Genomic DNA, 14768 nt, shown 5'->3' with positions numbered 1-14768 from the left:
CAGTCAGAAAGACTGAACTCAAATTCCAGCTTTGTCACTCTGTGAATCTCACTGGGCCCTAGTGTTCTCATCTACAAGTGGGCCCGTATTACTGACAAATAATTTGACGTAACAAACCTCCCAGAATGTAGTGGCTTAAAGCAACAAGCATTGATTTAGCTTGTGAATCAGTGTTTGGGTGGTTGTCTGAGCCAGACTGAGCCAAGCTGATCGTGGCATACTCTGGGAGCCAAAACCAGCCACAAGGTCAGTCCGGGTTTGATGGTGAACAAATATACTCCATCGCTTCATTAGAGGAGGTGCAAAAACATGTGGTTACAGGAAGGGATAAGCTGTACAAGTACCTTGTATGTAGGAAGTACTTTTCCTTTCAAGAAATTCAGTACACAGAACAGGCATTATTAGCTCATACTCCATGTAGGGAGGATCAAGTCTGAGATTATCATACCCTGGCTGGATTTGAAGAAACCCAGACTTCATCAGAGAACTTGCTGAAGGTCAATTTCACCTTAGAGGAATAAATGTGATGATATTGTGTCACCTGTGCACTCAGAAAACATTTGCTAAGTGCTGATTGTGTGTGCAGTACATCACTGGTGCCGTGAGTAATATAGAGATAAGTCCAACTTCATCCTCCAGGTCAAGAAGCATTTGTTCTTACTGAAAAGGAAGGACACTCAAGCAATTGCAGGCCACCTTAAAAAGCATGAAGTATTTTAAGTGAAGAATAGATCCAATACTATGTAATTTCAGAAGAGGGAGAGATTAAACCGAGGCTCTGGGAAGGGATTCTGCGCCCACCTTATGCTCTGCTTAATGTTTCCCTCTATTTAATTCTAATTATTGATCTCCCCAGGCTATCAACAATGACATGGTGCAGGAAACCCAGTCCAGACAGATGAAGCAGTTGAAACTGGAGCAATTTGAGACAAATTAAGTGTTTGGAAATTGCCAACTATCTTGATTCTACATGCCCAGGCTAATATGGCTGGAGGAAAACCATCTTACTATCTTGTAGGATAATAGTAATCCTCCTAAATTTATGTCTCTGATTAAAGTAATTTTCACTAATCCCGGGGACCCTCAATCCCATTAACTTAAACACTTGATATCCAAGGACAGCCAGAAGGTACAAATTAGACTCTCAATAGATGGATTTTTTTTTTCAGAAAAATAGTTCTTTTTTGGTTTTCCTTTTACTCCTTGCATTTTGGAACTTTGAAATGATTGAATTAACATGTGCTAGAAGAAATTAGAAAAAAACTAACCATCAAACTGGGTTAGGAGCCTGAACAGCAGTGTAGAGGAAAGCCTGAATGGAGGCAGGACTGGGTAAAGGGGTGGGAGGGTCATGGTTATGTTCTTCTGGCAGCTGATGACATGCCAGAGGACCTTCGGCAAGTTCTCTGCTCAAGCCTGGGTTTTTTCAAATCGAACCAGTGTGTGATTATCTCAGGCCTTGTTCCTGCCCCTGTGAAGTCATGAGCTAATAATGCCTGTTCTGTGTACTGACTTTCTTGAAAGGGAAAGTGCTACCAAAATACAAGGTACTTGTATGACTGGAAGGTGCTTGGAATCTTAATAGCTGTCTCACATGCATCCAAAGTGGGCTTCTCTTTAGAAATGCCTTAAGTGGCTGTGAATCGAGGCTGAAAAGAGGTTTGTTTCTCTCTCCTTCTGTGCTGTGAGTAGGATTATGGCATGTATTTAGAGTGTGCCCAGTATTTGCCTATTTAGTGAAAAGTCCCAGCTATCGAGATCTTGTGTAATGGAGATAATGGCTAAGGCAGCCCTGCATTGCTCCTTACAGAGTCATAACTTTCCATTCAGAATCTATGTGGTTAAATTAATGGCCAGCCAATTAAAGGAACCTTCAAGTTGGACATAAACATTGGTCTTTGAAAGATATTCTAAAGTTACAAATCTTTTCTTGGTTAATAGTCATTGATAAACTGAATAGTCTGCCAATTCCCTTTTTCCTAGATTCTTAAATTACATGAAACTTCTCAGTTCACTTAAGCATTTTGGTGTCTTTATTTTGCAGGCATATCACTATTTGAACTTTGCTACTCCAGTGGTGTGTAGAAGACCAATGCTAGTCTATAGATGATGTGAGAGTCACCCAGGGACACTCAACAGTTAGGAGATGGGGTATTTTTGTTTAGCATGCTCCCCAGCCAGGTTTGGGAATTGCTACATTAAACACCCTTCAGGTTAAGTGCATGGTTAGTAAAAGAGCCTTTACTTGACAGTGGTAAGGGCTGCTTTGCTAACACTTACCATTGCTTGGGCACTAAACTCATGTACAAATATTATCTCAGTTATGCCTCTTAACAATTCTGCAAGGTCCTTACTATTATGACCATTTTATGAATGAAGAACTAAGGATTAGAGGTGTGAAGTAACTTGCCCAAGACCCAGGATTTGAATATGTCCAAGTCCAAAATAGACCCTCTTCATCTTTCTGCTGTACTACCTCCCTCCCTCATACTCCAGAATTTACTGGAAGTCAAGTAGGACACAAAGAATTCCTGAGACAGGGTCCTTGCTCTCAAGATATGTACTAGCTAATCAGAATGAAAGGGAGAAATATGACTCACCAATGGCCAAAAGAACATAAAGTTAATTCGAAAATTGTAAAGTAGAAAATTAGGGTAATTCCAGTTGTTTTTGCCTTTTCAATAATAAACTGAACATCACTTAGAAGATTTATTTTCCTGTTGAATTTCATGATTTTTCTTCTGTAATTTAAACTGAAGTGTTCTTCTGTTTAAGATTCCAGCATGAGAAGGATTTTATTGGTGTCAGCATTACATTTTTTCAAAGAGACAAAATACTCAAGAAATACTCAAAATATCAAAATACTCAAGAGGCAGAGGCAGGAGGAAAGTGAGTTTGAGACCAGCCTGGGCTACATAGTAAGACCCTGTCTCAAACAAAACAAAGCAAAAATTCTATTTTAGGGGCTGGAGGTATAGCTTAGTGGTAGAATGCTTGTCTACATTGCTGTGGTACTTGGGTTGGGTCCTCAGTACCATTCCCCACCACACCCCCACCCAACAAAAGAATTCTGTTTTATATATTGTGCTTCATCATTAGCCTCTGAACTAGCAGGCTGGAGCAGAAATCATTTAACATTTGCATTGTACCATGTTACATGGGCAATTACTATCTCTCTTTAGAAGCCAAGTGTAAATTATACAGGCAAAGGGGACTGAACATTTAGAATCTCTTAGACAGCTACACTAGAACAACTCTCCATTCCCAGTGGATATTTACGTTGTTAGGGAGATAAAAGCAAAAAAAGACTCGGGCCTTGTTGAAAAATCAGTTTAGGAAGTAAATAGAGCTAGAGCAAGAGCTGAATCATTAAAACTGGAAGAGTCATTCCCTGTCTCTAATAGAAAACTTTTGAGTACCCTGTTCCGTAGACAAAGGCAGATATGTGATTAGTAATGAAAATTTCTTTCTAGGGTCCTTTATTTGTTTTAAATGGCCAGTGACTTTGAGTTGGCCAGAGAAGAGTATTAGGTAATAGACTTGGATTATAAAATGGATTATAGATATGAAATGAAAATAAATACAGGACGTACAAAGGGAAAAACACAATGACAAACATCATTAGATAACCAGAGATGACATAGAAGGATGAGTAAGGAGGAAGAATTAGTAGGAGGCACTTTTGAGGGGAAGAGTGTGTAAGGAAAGTCAGTCAAGAATAAAAGTGAAGTTTGTTGATGTCATTAGAATCCGGAGGTGTCTGCAGCAGCCGAATGGACATGAAATGGACCTCAGCGGGGAGCTTGTCTTTTCCAGCTTGCACTGGAATGAACTAATTCTCTTATTACACTGTGCATCCACTGAGTACCTAGTGGCACCAGGTGAATGAGGCAGTGCTGACTTCAGGTCTGCTCCCTTGACCTTCTCCTTGGGGAAGGTCAAGGCTTAAGCCAATTTGAAATTTCTCTTAGAACTTTGTACTATCCCTAAAGAGATCTTGCCTGCTCAGTAACTAGTCAGAATGTTTCCTTTTGGTCTTCCAGGGGGAAAAAAAAGACCAAACTTCCCAAAGAACTACAAGCCCCTGGATTGGAAAAATTATTTTTTGCTTCAGTTCAGTAGAACCGTTACAGAGTTACGTGCCCTAATGTGCCATAGTTGTTTGATGCACAGGCCCCCTCTCCACCCAGAACAGACTTTCAAAGGAACACCCCCTTATTTTGGGGGTTTCTTCTCCCTCAAGTGGAGTGTCTATCCTTCCTCAGCTCTGCCTTAGAACCCTCTCCCTGCCTCTGTTGCACCTATTATCATGTGTTCGTTTTTAGTGACAAAAATTTCAAATATATCTCACTTGATTGGCTTATTATTGCTTCTTGCACACACTCCTTCCTTCCTGATTGCATTTTCTTATTTAAAGTTTTAGCAAGGATTTATTTTAGTACAGCAGGATCAAGTTGGGAGAGGAGAATGATGGAGGGGTGAACTTGACTATGAGGTATTATAAGAAGTTTTGTAAATGTCACAATGTACCCCAGTACAACGATATTAAAAATAAAGTTATATTTTAAAGATAATAAATAAATAAAGTGGGGAAATGCAGGAAATGGAAGTAAAGAGTCTCCATTTCCATTAGAGTGAAGTAAATAATTTAGCGCAGAAGCCTGTGAGTAGATTTGTAACAACTTTATTTGTAATAGTCAAAAAATGGAAATCACCAAATGTCAGAGGTGAGTGGCTAAACAAAGTATATAACATCACACCATGGGATATTACTCAGTAATAAAAAGAGATAAACTATTAGCACATGGTGTCCTGGGTTTGAGCACAGCTCCTGCTGAGTGCACAGGTGCCTATTATCTCTGCCTCAGGTTCTTCAGTTATAAATGGAGATGATATTGGTTGGGATCCAATATTCCAAGAGAATTTTTGAGACAATCCCTGAGCACAAGCAGAGCCCCTCAGACGTGGAGAAAATTTCTGCATGGTTCTTTCCTCTTTTTCTTTTTTCAAGGTTTTTTTTTCCCCACTGTATATATGCATAATACTTCAAATTTTCATATATTTTGAATTTTTAATTAATGAAATTAATGGTTTTGGGCTGGGGAGCATGGCTCAAGTGGTAGAATACTTGCCTACCAAATGTGAGTCCCTGAGTTCAAACCCCAGTACAGCAAAAAAAAAAAAAAAAAAAAAAAAAGGTTTTTTCACAAATGCAATAGTTGTGCTTCTTACAAAGTAATTACGTGTTTTGCCATGCACACAAAGCCCTTGATTTCACAGGTAGCATGGTTGAGTAGTGAGTAGGAAGGTTTCACGATTGTACCACTTTCTTTCTTTGACTATACTGATAATTTCATTTACACCAGAAATCCAGAACTGGGTCACCAAGGATTCTGAAGTCCTTATGGACAATGAACACAGTATTTTCCACTCCTGACTTTCCTCTCTCCTCAGTAAGTATGCCGAGTCCCCAGAACGAAGAGGATCTCTCTTTCAGGACCCTAGATGTAGGAATTGTGAGTCTCGGGCTGGAGCCATGCCCAGGCTGACTGACTGTCCCTTCCCAGGCAAGCAGACTATTCCTGTTCCAGGGTGGGTAAGATGTCTTACCTGGCTGTGAGCTTCTCTACTGAGGCACAAGGGAGAAAAAGGAAATGAAGCTAGAGTGGTGTCTGAAATAGTTCTGCATACCGTAGATCTTGAAGACATCCCTGTCTACCCACACCCTCCCCAAAAGATAACAAGTAGAACAAGAAAGTGAGCCCCTTTGGTATGCAGGACCCTGGCTGCTTGGAAATTCCTTGAGTGTCTCAACTCTGATGACACATATCACATCTTAGGAGCAAAGATAGAAGAAAATATAGCTTGGCAAGAAGTTGGCATGTCTTTATTTTTAAGCCATTTCTAGCTTAGAACCGATGTGATTTTGGCAAAGCAAGTTGATTATAGGCCTGCTTTCTTCGTCTGTAAAAAGAGGGGATTGGCTCACACAATTAAAAAAAAAGTCAAGCATTGGAAAGTTCTCACCACACTTGCATAAATTTTACAAATAAGAGTAGAGCAGATGCTGCTGAAGGAGGGCCTAAAGCTTTGTTTTCTTGTCTTTTATACCATCAGATCTTGTTCTTGCTCCCACACTGATGCATACACAAAATGCTATGGAGTCAAAGAGTGTAAGCTGGTAGAGAAATCCCATGGACTCCTGGTAGAGTCCATGCAGGGATGATTGTAGGACTCAGTGACTCTGGTCAAGAATGGCTATGAGGTAGCCAGTTGTTTCTGTTGCACCATCCTTCGTGGCCACTAGGCTGTCACTCATAACTCATGCTTCACTACTTCAGGAATGCAGGATGTGGTGTCGCTGGGCACTTCTTAGAAGAGCTTCTGCATCCTGTGAACGCTGGGCTCTCTACCTGCTGAGGGCTGAAATGAACCACTAATCTTTTTGAAACACAGACTTCATCTGTGAGGAGCATTCAAGGCTTTTCTCCCCCCACCCTGTCCTTCCAAATAACACTCCCACTGTTCAGGCTTAAATACTAAAATCTTATGGTTTGCAGAATCAGTGCCAAAAAAGTCAATCATCAGAGAAAGTGCAAAGATAATAGGTCCTATTGATCAAATCTGAAGAATAGCTTTTGAGGTTTGCTCTCCTACAGAGGTTGAGAAAGATAAGGGTTGAAGTTTTCTAAAACATACTTGATTTGCTTAAATTGATTAAAACCACATATAAACACTTAAGTTCCTTAGAGAATTGGCGACCAATTCAGGAAAACCTCACAAAATGAAAACAGTGGCTTCGATTACTGAAGCATGTGAAATACAGTCTTTTTAAAAGCATGGCAAATGCAAGATTTCCAACACAGACAGTGACATAGCAGCTAACTAAATTTGTCCACACGGAGGGTGGCTACTCTCTGCCTTACTGGATGGAGAAGATGGCACAGAACATCCCAAGTCGCCACTCCAAGCCAGACACTGTGCAGGATCCTTTTAGTACATTAGCAAATTTAATCATTGCCGCAGTTGTTCGGGTTGACTTGTATTGTCTGCATTTTACAGATGAGAAAATGGAAGTCAAAAGATGTCAAATAACTTGTTTATCATTGCAAGGTTTATAAATGGCGGAAAGTGGCCCTTTAATTCAGGTGTTCACTTCCCAGTGCTATATTCTGTATCCTAAATGTCACGTATTAACAGTGATTTACACAGAGAGAGGCTGCGCCTTGGAAATGGCTCATCCTTTTTAATGGTGAAGGGAATGGGAAAGGAGCTGGCTCCATCAGTCGACTCCTCCAGGGTCAGGATTGGTAGCCGTGTCTCTGTCTAAAACTGCTGTGAGCACAGACTGGATGGAGCTCAAGTTGAGATGTGCTTAGTTTTTCTCATTTAAAGTTTAGTCTCAGTTTCAGGGAAAGAATTTTGCAACAGGAAATTTCTAATATTAGTATTTTCCCATAAAATAGTCAGCCTTCTTTTTTTTTTTAAAAATGTGGACTCAGAAAATGGCATTTTTACCAAGTGAGGTGGTAGAGGTAGTAGGATTGACATCTGAGATCTGCTGGGCCAAAGTGTAAGACCATATCAGAAAAACGAACTGAAAGCAAACGGACTAGGGTGTGTAACTCCAAGAGGTAAAGCACTTGCCTAATAAGCATGAGGCCCAGAGTTCAATCTCCAGTTCCATCAAAAAATAAAGAAAAAAAAGAAATTTAAAAATATTTTATCTGTATTACCATCTTTATCTGAGAAGCTGAACATGTGGTTATTTGAAGGAATGAATCTTGAGGCCGAGAACAAAATTCCTTAGACTCAGTGCAATCAATTAGTGAGCTCACATATTGAAATTATCTTTGCTGTTGCACAAGAACTGAGTGGAAATTAGTATCGAGGGACACACGTGGAGCAGTTTCACTGTTAGCAGTGCCAAGAATCTATTCATATGTCATCGGTCCCAAATTATATTCAATCAGCAATTCAAACTCATGTTGGGGAAACCAAGTGACATAGAGCTAACTTTCTATGAAGTTAATACTGTAAAATGAAACCTATATTTCTGGCAATTTAGCTGTGAGCTGTGGTAAGATGAAGCCATGAAAATACTGAATGTAAATGCTGCTGAGCTCTTTCTTAATCCCACCACTTCTCTAGCCTTTGCCTCCTGGCCTGAAACGCCACCTGGGCTACCACACTTCTGCTCCCAGCTCCCTAAAGTCTGATATTGGAGCCACAGTAGGGCACCATACTGCAAACAAAGGCTGTCTGTCACCATGGAAGGAGCCAGAGTGGGTGGCAGCAAGATGGGGGTCTAATGAGTGATATGTGGCCGACCCCAAAGTGTCAACCGTGAGCACTTCCTGGTGCAATCACTTGCTCCAAATACCTGACTGTAGGACAGGGACCTGATAGGAGTACTGCTTCTTACTGTGGTTTTGTATTAAGTACTTTTTCTACCTTTTTGTTTATTTCATATTTTGGAATTTTATATGCCATACTGTGCATCTTACTTCAGGGCTCCTCCAAGGAATCTATGCAGGTTTTGGTTCAGGACAAGACAAGACTGGGTGTGGGAGGGGTTGTGTCGTTTATCTGCTTTCCTTCCTACCTGTTTCCAGAACAGGGAAGCAAATACACCAAGGAGGTGTGCAGAAACCCGACAACCCTTTTGTCTTTGCCACATGTGGCAAGTAGACAGACTGGAGGTGGCCCTTGTGAGGTCTCAGTAGGTAAACATTTGTCCCTAAAGCTCAGTCAGTGACAAGGAGGTGTGGCATCCATGGCCATTTGGCAGACAGTCACCATCAGTAAATAAGGAAATGTACAAAGCGTGTTTATCTCTGTGAAAAGGTGAAGCCAGGGGTAAGGTGGGGAAAAAGTTTGGTTTCCCAGCCTTGAGTAGCAGGCAGCATGGGCCCCTGGGATGTGTGTGGGTAGCAGAATCAGGCAGACCTGGACTTGAATTCTAATTCTTCCACTTATTAAAGTTCAACTTGGGTTCCAACTCAGACCTGTTTTTAGTGGCTACTTAGAATACGCTGTGTATTCTGTACAGCAGATGCCAGACTAAACAACGGATTAGCAAGCTCTGCACTGGAAGGCAGGGGTGTCGTGAGGGGGTAAATTGTGTGCACCATATAGCTTCTGACCCTGAAACCTCTAAAATTCTGTCCACGTTATCGTTCTGTGATATGGGGAGTGTGAGTGTGTGTGGACAGAGCCTAAGGGAAGGTTAGTGTAAGATTTCAAAAACATGTCAAAAACAACCACAAAACATCATTTGTATATTAGTCTATTATTTAAAAATTTAAATCTTCATAGTGCATTATATCTTTAGATTGTTGATTTGCATGTTTGCTTTAAATTGTGGTGGTTTGAAAATTACCATTTAATGTCTTGACCTGAAGTGCCAATACAGAGAAATTAATTTCTCGAGTCATAAAACTGCTATCAATTTTGCAAACACAGCAGATGAAAGCAACATTGTTCATATTTTCCATGGGAAGACTATTGAATATTTTAATCCAAGGCTAGTCTCCTAATAAGAAACGGAAGAGTTTGTCTGCTAATGTGTGGTCATTTCTGTCAATATGTTTTTCCATTAGCTTAAGATTTTTAATTTCAACTTTCAAGCCAATTTTTATGTAAAGTTTTCCCATCTGGCCTCTTATTTATTTGGGGGTCCTCTAAGACACAGGCAGCTCTGCTAGGCCAGCAGCAGCCAGCCATTCCAGTTTTATAAGCGTGGACTGTCTTGGTCTCTCTCTCTGGAGGCGGGTTCTTTAGTTCTTTAACAGCCTGGTAAGTTTCTGTATTTAATATTGCCCTTGTCTTACCCCCCTTTTCTTTCTCTTTCCAGAAACAGAGTTATCAGTCACTGCTGAGTTGGTGCCTACCTCATCATGGAACATTTCAAGCGATCTTGACAAAGGTACATGGGACACACAGGGGAGGCGAGAAGAGAGGACTCACTCAGCTGCATTTTAAATCTTGGCATGATCATCTTTGAAATCAATTGCTTATCACATCACAAGGAGGTGGTGGCCAAAATAAATTCCCAGCCTACTTGTGATCATTTAACATTTAATTCCTTGGAATTCTATTATTTCTGGAGAGGATTTCTTCTTTTTTTTTTTGTATGTTTTTTCTTCCTTTCCTTTCCCTCTTCCTCTAAAATGTTCCACATGGTAAAAATGCTTCAAGATGTGAAATAGGGTTGTTTCTGACCTTCCTGACACTACATAGTGGATCTTATTTAGGGGATTTGATTCAGCCTGGGCCAGGATTGATCAGGGCTATTTGTAGGTGACCTTTTGAGATGAGCATTTGATGTAGGGTATTTGAATGTTGGTAATTGCCTGTGTGTGCAGATGGCAGTTGCTACATGCACGTGGGGAATAGGTTCCTGCTATGGAGTTGTTCCTTAGCATTAATTAATCCTCACCATATGCTAAACTTCGGTTACTCTATAAAGGTCCCATGACCTGGGCACATCCAAAACCCCTGCAGTCTTGATCAAGCTTCTTTTCCAGCCTTGGTTTTTTTTTTTTTGTTTTTTTTTTCAGTCACCTTTATGTCCCTTTCTCTATCTCTAGCCAAATTTCTCTTTCTTCTTTGTATATCCTGTTCTTTCCATCTGGGTTGCCTGTCTGCCAATACCCATCCTCCATCTTCTGCAAGGCCACAATTAATTACTCCTTTGAAACTCAGCATAAATTCTATACTGTCCTCAGGCTTGTCTCTTCCCTCAGTAGGAAGTGGCCATTCCTTTTCTAGTGCTCCTGTAGTCCTTTCCTATGTGCTTCTCTTAGCATCTTCTGTTTTATACCATGGTAATTAAAATACCTGTCTACCTCTCCCTTAAGCTTAGAAATTCCTTGTAAGTCTCTCTCTCTCTTTCTCTTTCTCTCTCTGTCTCCCTCTTTCCCTCCCTCTCTCTTGTCTCCATGACAAAATCTAGCCCAGACTCTTTTCATAATAAATTCTCAATGAAGTTGTGTAGAATAATGTGTACTTATGTGTACAAATAACTCACCTTCAACAAACTTATTGAGTTTCTACTTTAGTTCAAGCATGATTCTAAGTGCTGGAATTACAATGGTAAAAGGAAGTTAAAAGTCACTGTCAAAGTTACCTTTCTTAATTGGCTGTCTTTTTATTGCTAACATTTTCATGGGAGTTTCCTGTCTGCAGAGAGATTATTGTATAAAACAGCAGTGGATGCAATCATTTTGCTGGTTACACTTTATTAGGCATTTTAGGATGTCTGGATAGGCAGAGATATCTTTCATCTTAAATAAAAGAGTATTTATCATCAGTCTTTCTGTTGTCATATTAAATCTGGACATTCTGCTGCTAATAGAGGATTAATTAAGGAATAAAGCAGGGATCGTGTGCTATTCCTCCCCACCTCAGGCTCCTGAGCACAATGCTGAGGAGGCAGTGGATTACTAAGAAGTTTTTATGGGAATTTTTTAAAGAAGAGGAAATAAAGGTCAGTAAATGTTAACTTAATGCCTGTTCTGTGCCAGGTACCATACCAGGTACTTTCAATATGTGAACTTCTTCTGCAAGCTCTTTAGGAACCAGTAGAGCAATTAGGTCATGACACACTTCATGTTAGTGACCAGGCTCCAAAGAGGTATAGAACACAGCACTGGTATGTGCCCAGAAGGCAATAAAGGCTGGGTATGGTGACTCGTGCCTGTAATCCCAGCTACTCAGGAGGTAGAGATCACTGGAAGGAGAGGGTCATGGTTCAAGACCAGCCTGGGCAAAAATTAGTTAAGACCAATGTAGTGGTGCACAGCTGTGGTCCCCACTATGCTGGAGGCTATAGACAGGAGAATTGTGTTTGGAGGCTGGCCCTGGGTGAAAACATGAGATTCTATCTGAAAAAGTAACTAAAACCCCAAACCAGCCGGAGGTGTAGCTCAAGTGGTAGAGTGACTGCCTAGCAAGCATATGACCCTGAGTTCAAACCCCAGTATCACAAACAAGAGAGAGAGAACAGATGGAAGGGGAGAGGGAGGGAGGAAAGAAAGAGAAAGAGGAAGGAAGGAAGGAAGGAAGGAAGGAAGGAAGGAAGGAAGGAAGGAAGGAAGGAAGGAAGGAAGGTTAAGTGACAAAGCTGCTGGTGGAGCAGTCAGTCTGCTAAACTTGGAATTTCTTCCACACTGGTGCTGTAATTATCAGCTGTTGTCTTTTAAGAAGGAAATAGTGTCAGTAGTAGTGAGCCTGCTGGTCAGAGGGCAGGATAGGGCAGCTCCATGCTCCTCTTTTGGTTCAGAGCAGCCTTCCAAAGAGCATGGTCGCTTTCAAGGGATTCTTATACCTTCTTTTCTGAATGATAATTGAACTCTGGTCTTTAATTCCCATTTAGAAACAGAGAGAAAGCTGCCTAATTCATTTATTCATTCATTGATTAAATTTTTATTGATTCCTTCTCTGGTCTGTGTATTATTTTCAAGGGTAGGATTTATAAAATTAGTCAGAAAAAGGTTTCTGTCCTGCACAAACTCAGAACCTCATTGGGAAGACTGATATCTAAATGGGAAATCAAGGCCTCTGGTCACTTTGATGGACTGAGCTCTCAAAGGTCATTTCCCCTAATTACAGAGAGATGTGGTGGAAATAATCAAAATCCGTGGTCTGGCCAGATCACAAAAGAGAAATCTCCAGGCTCTACAGATGAGGAGCAAGCTCGATGCTCCAGCATCGAGGATGAATAAAGGATGAATAAAGTCAAAGATCCCATGAAAATAGGGATGAATGCTGTGAGGGCCTGGAATGTCTGTCCCACCGGGATTTGAGTTAAGGACACAGCAAACAAACTCCCTGGACTAGACTGTGAGTGAGAATGACTGACTTCAGTTATGAAATAAGGAGAAATCTTCTGAGAATGGTGGTGTCACGGAAATCTACCCATCACCCTGGGCCACTGGGATTGAGCTACAGAGCATGGGTCTGGGATTGGGATTCTTCTCATGTGCCACACAAGCCACAAAACAAGAAGATAACACAACAACTTGGTGTAGAATTGGTTAAACTGATACCCTGACAGTCAAAAACCCAAAACCAGTTCATAAAAATTTCTCAACATCTCAGTGTAAGAGTCTTCCACCAAAACCAAAATTTTAAAAATCAAGCTACCAACAATGGAAAACTCCTGCTGATGTTGAGTTTCCTTCTTTTTTTTTAATATGCTGCATGCAGTGGAAAGGGAGAAGCCAACATCAGCAACAGTCAGCAGACAAAACACATGGGTGAATTCCTACAATAAGAACTAAGGACAGTATACACATTTGAGAGTATGTGTGTTTAAAATGCTTTGTGGTGGAAGAGGAAATGAAAGCCACAGGGCAAGTACAGGATAATGTCACAGAAAAGCAGATAGACTTCAGAAGAACTGAGGAATCTAGAATTGGAAAACAGAGTTAGGGAAATGAAAAATTCATCCTGTGAGTACACAGGATGAACTCAGCTGAGGAGAGAAACACCAAACTGGAAGATGGATTTGAGATAATTCAATGGTTTAGAGAACAGACCCAAACCCAGGTGACTGACAAGGTTTGAATCCTGACTTTAGTACTTGTTTGCTATGTGACTTTTGGCAAGTTACTCAACCTATTTGTGCTTTGTTCTCATGTGTAAGATGGGATGGTAAAAGTCCCTACCTCATTGGTTTGTGAAAATTCATCTAGCTATTATATCTGATAAGCTAGTTGGAGAGGAAGATGTGACAGGGTTTTTTTTTATTTTTTGTTTCCCCTTCCCTGTGGTACTAGGGCTTGAACTCAGGACCTTCACCTTGAGCTGCTCCACTAGCCCTTTTTTGTGATGGGTATCAACCATCCCCTTGGTCTCTGTCTCCTGAGTAGCTAGGATTACAGGCATGAGCCACCAGCACCGGGCCTTGACAGGTGTTTTTGACGAATGTGGGCTTGATAGTGAAAAATTGTGAGTGCTTAGGCAGTTTGGTAGGGAAGCATATTTTTGGATTGGGGCAGAGATTTCAGATCCTGTTTCATCATCCCATGTAGCTGCCCTCTGTGGCCTCCCACACATGAGTGTTCACTGTTTGAGGTTCCCATGTCCTTACCCTGTCCTCTCCTCTCACCGCACCCCTAGTGCTTGTCTTCATACTGCACTGTGTCAACAACCTGCCTGTAATTCCATAAACGCATATAGCTTTCCATTGGCTATCCCTTTATTCATGCAGTTTCCTCTGACTGAATTGTCCTTACCATTGTTCTGCATTTGACTAACTCCTTCCTTACTTAAATGTTTCCTTAGTTCCCCTGCTACCCTCTCCCTCAGTGTCCCTAATGGACATACCACTGACTAAAACAGTGTTCTGGCTTGGTGGTCCACCTTGAGAGAGAAACAAAATTAACCAATCCTTCCATCCACCCCATTGACCACAGTGCCCTGAAAAATAATGGGTACCATGTTATCCCACATCTACCTTTATAAGAATCCTTGATGTGCTGCGTGGAAATTACCTGTTCTGTGCCTGCCCTTTCAAAGTCATGGTCTCTTTTATCTATTATCATCTTCTTACTACCTAACATAGTATGTGATAGGAAATGTGGTGGTAAAACATTCAGGCTCAAATCCCAGCTGAACTGACCCAAAGCTACCATGTGTGACTGTCTACTGGGTGTAAGGCACTTTCACTTGAATTCATACCACCCTGTGTTCATAGGAAGCAGTGAAGTGCACTGCCTGGCTGGGATGCTTTAATGCCTTCCTGCTCACCTGCTGCTGTT

The 14768-nt window shown here is 41.1% G+C and overlaps 1 protein-coding gene across 1 annotated transcript in view; it reads left to right on the top strand.

Annotated features, from left to right (window-relative positions):
• Positions 1 to 14768, top strand: part of Ror1 (receptor tyrosine kinase like orphan receptor 1) — a 355481-nt gene that overhangs the window by 192675 nt on the left and 148038 nt on the right. Inside the window, exon 2 of the mRNA XM_074079592.1 lies at positions 9857 to 9928. Coding sequence (XP_073935693.1) covers positions 9857 to 9928 — 72 coding nt within the window. The remainder of the gene's footprint in view (positions 1 to 9856; positions 9929 to 14768) is intronic.

Source organism: Castor canadensis, chromosome 7 (genome assembly GCF_047511655.1).
Source record: "Castor canadensis chromosome 7, mCasCan1.hap1v2, whole genome shotgun sequence".
Classification (NCBI taxonomy): Eukaryota; Metazoa; Chordata; class Mammalia; order Rodentia; family Castoridae; genus Castor; species Castor canadensis.
The sequence above is the reverse complement of the archived record's forward strand: the minus strand, read 5'-3'. Positions and strand labels throughout refer to the sequence as shown.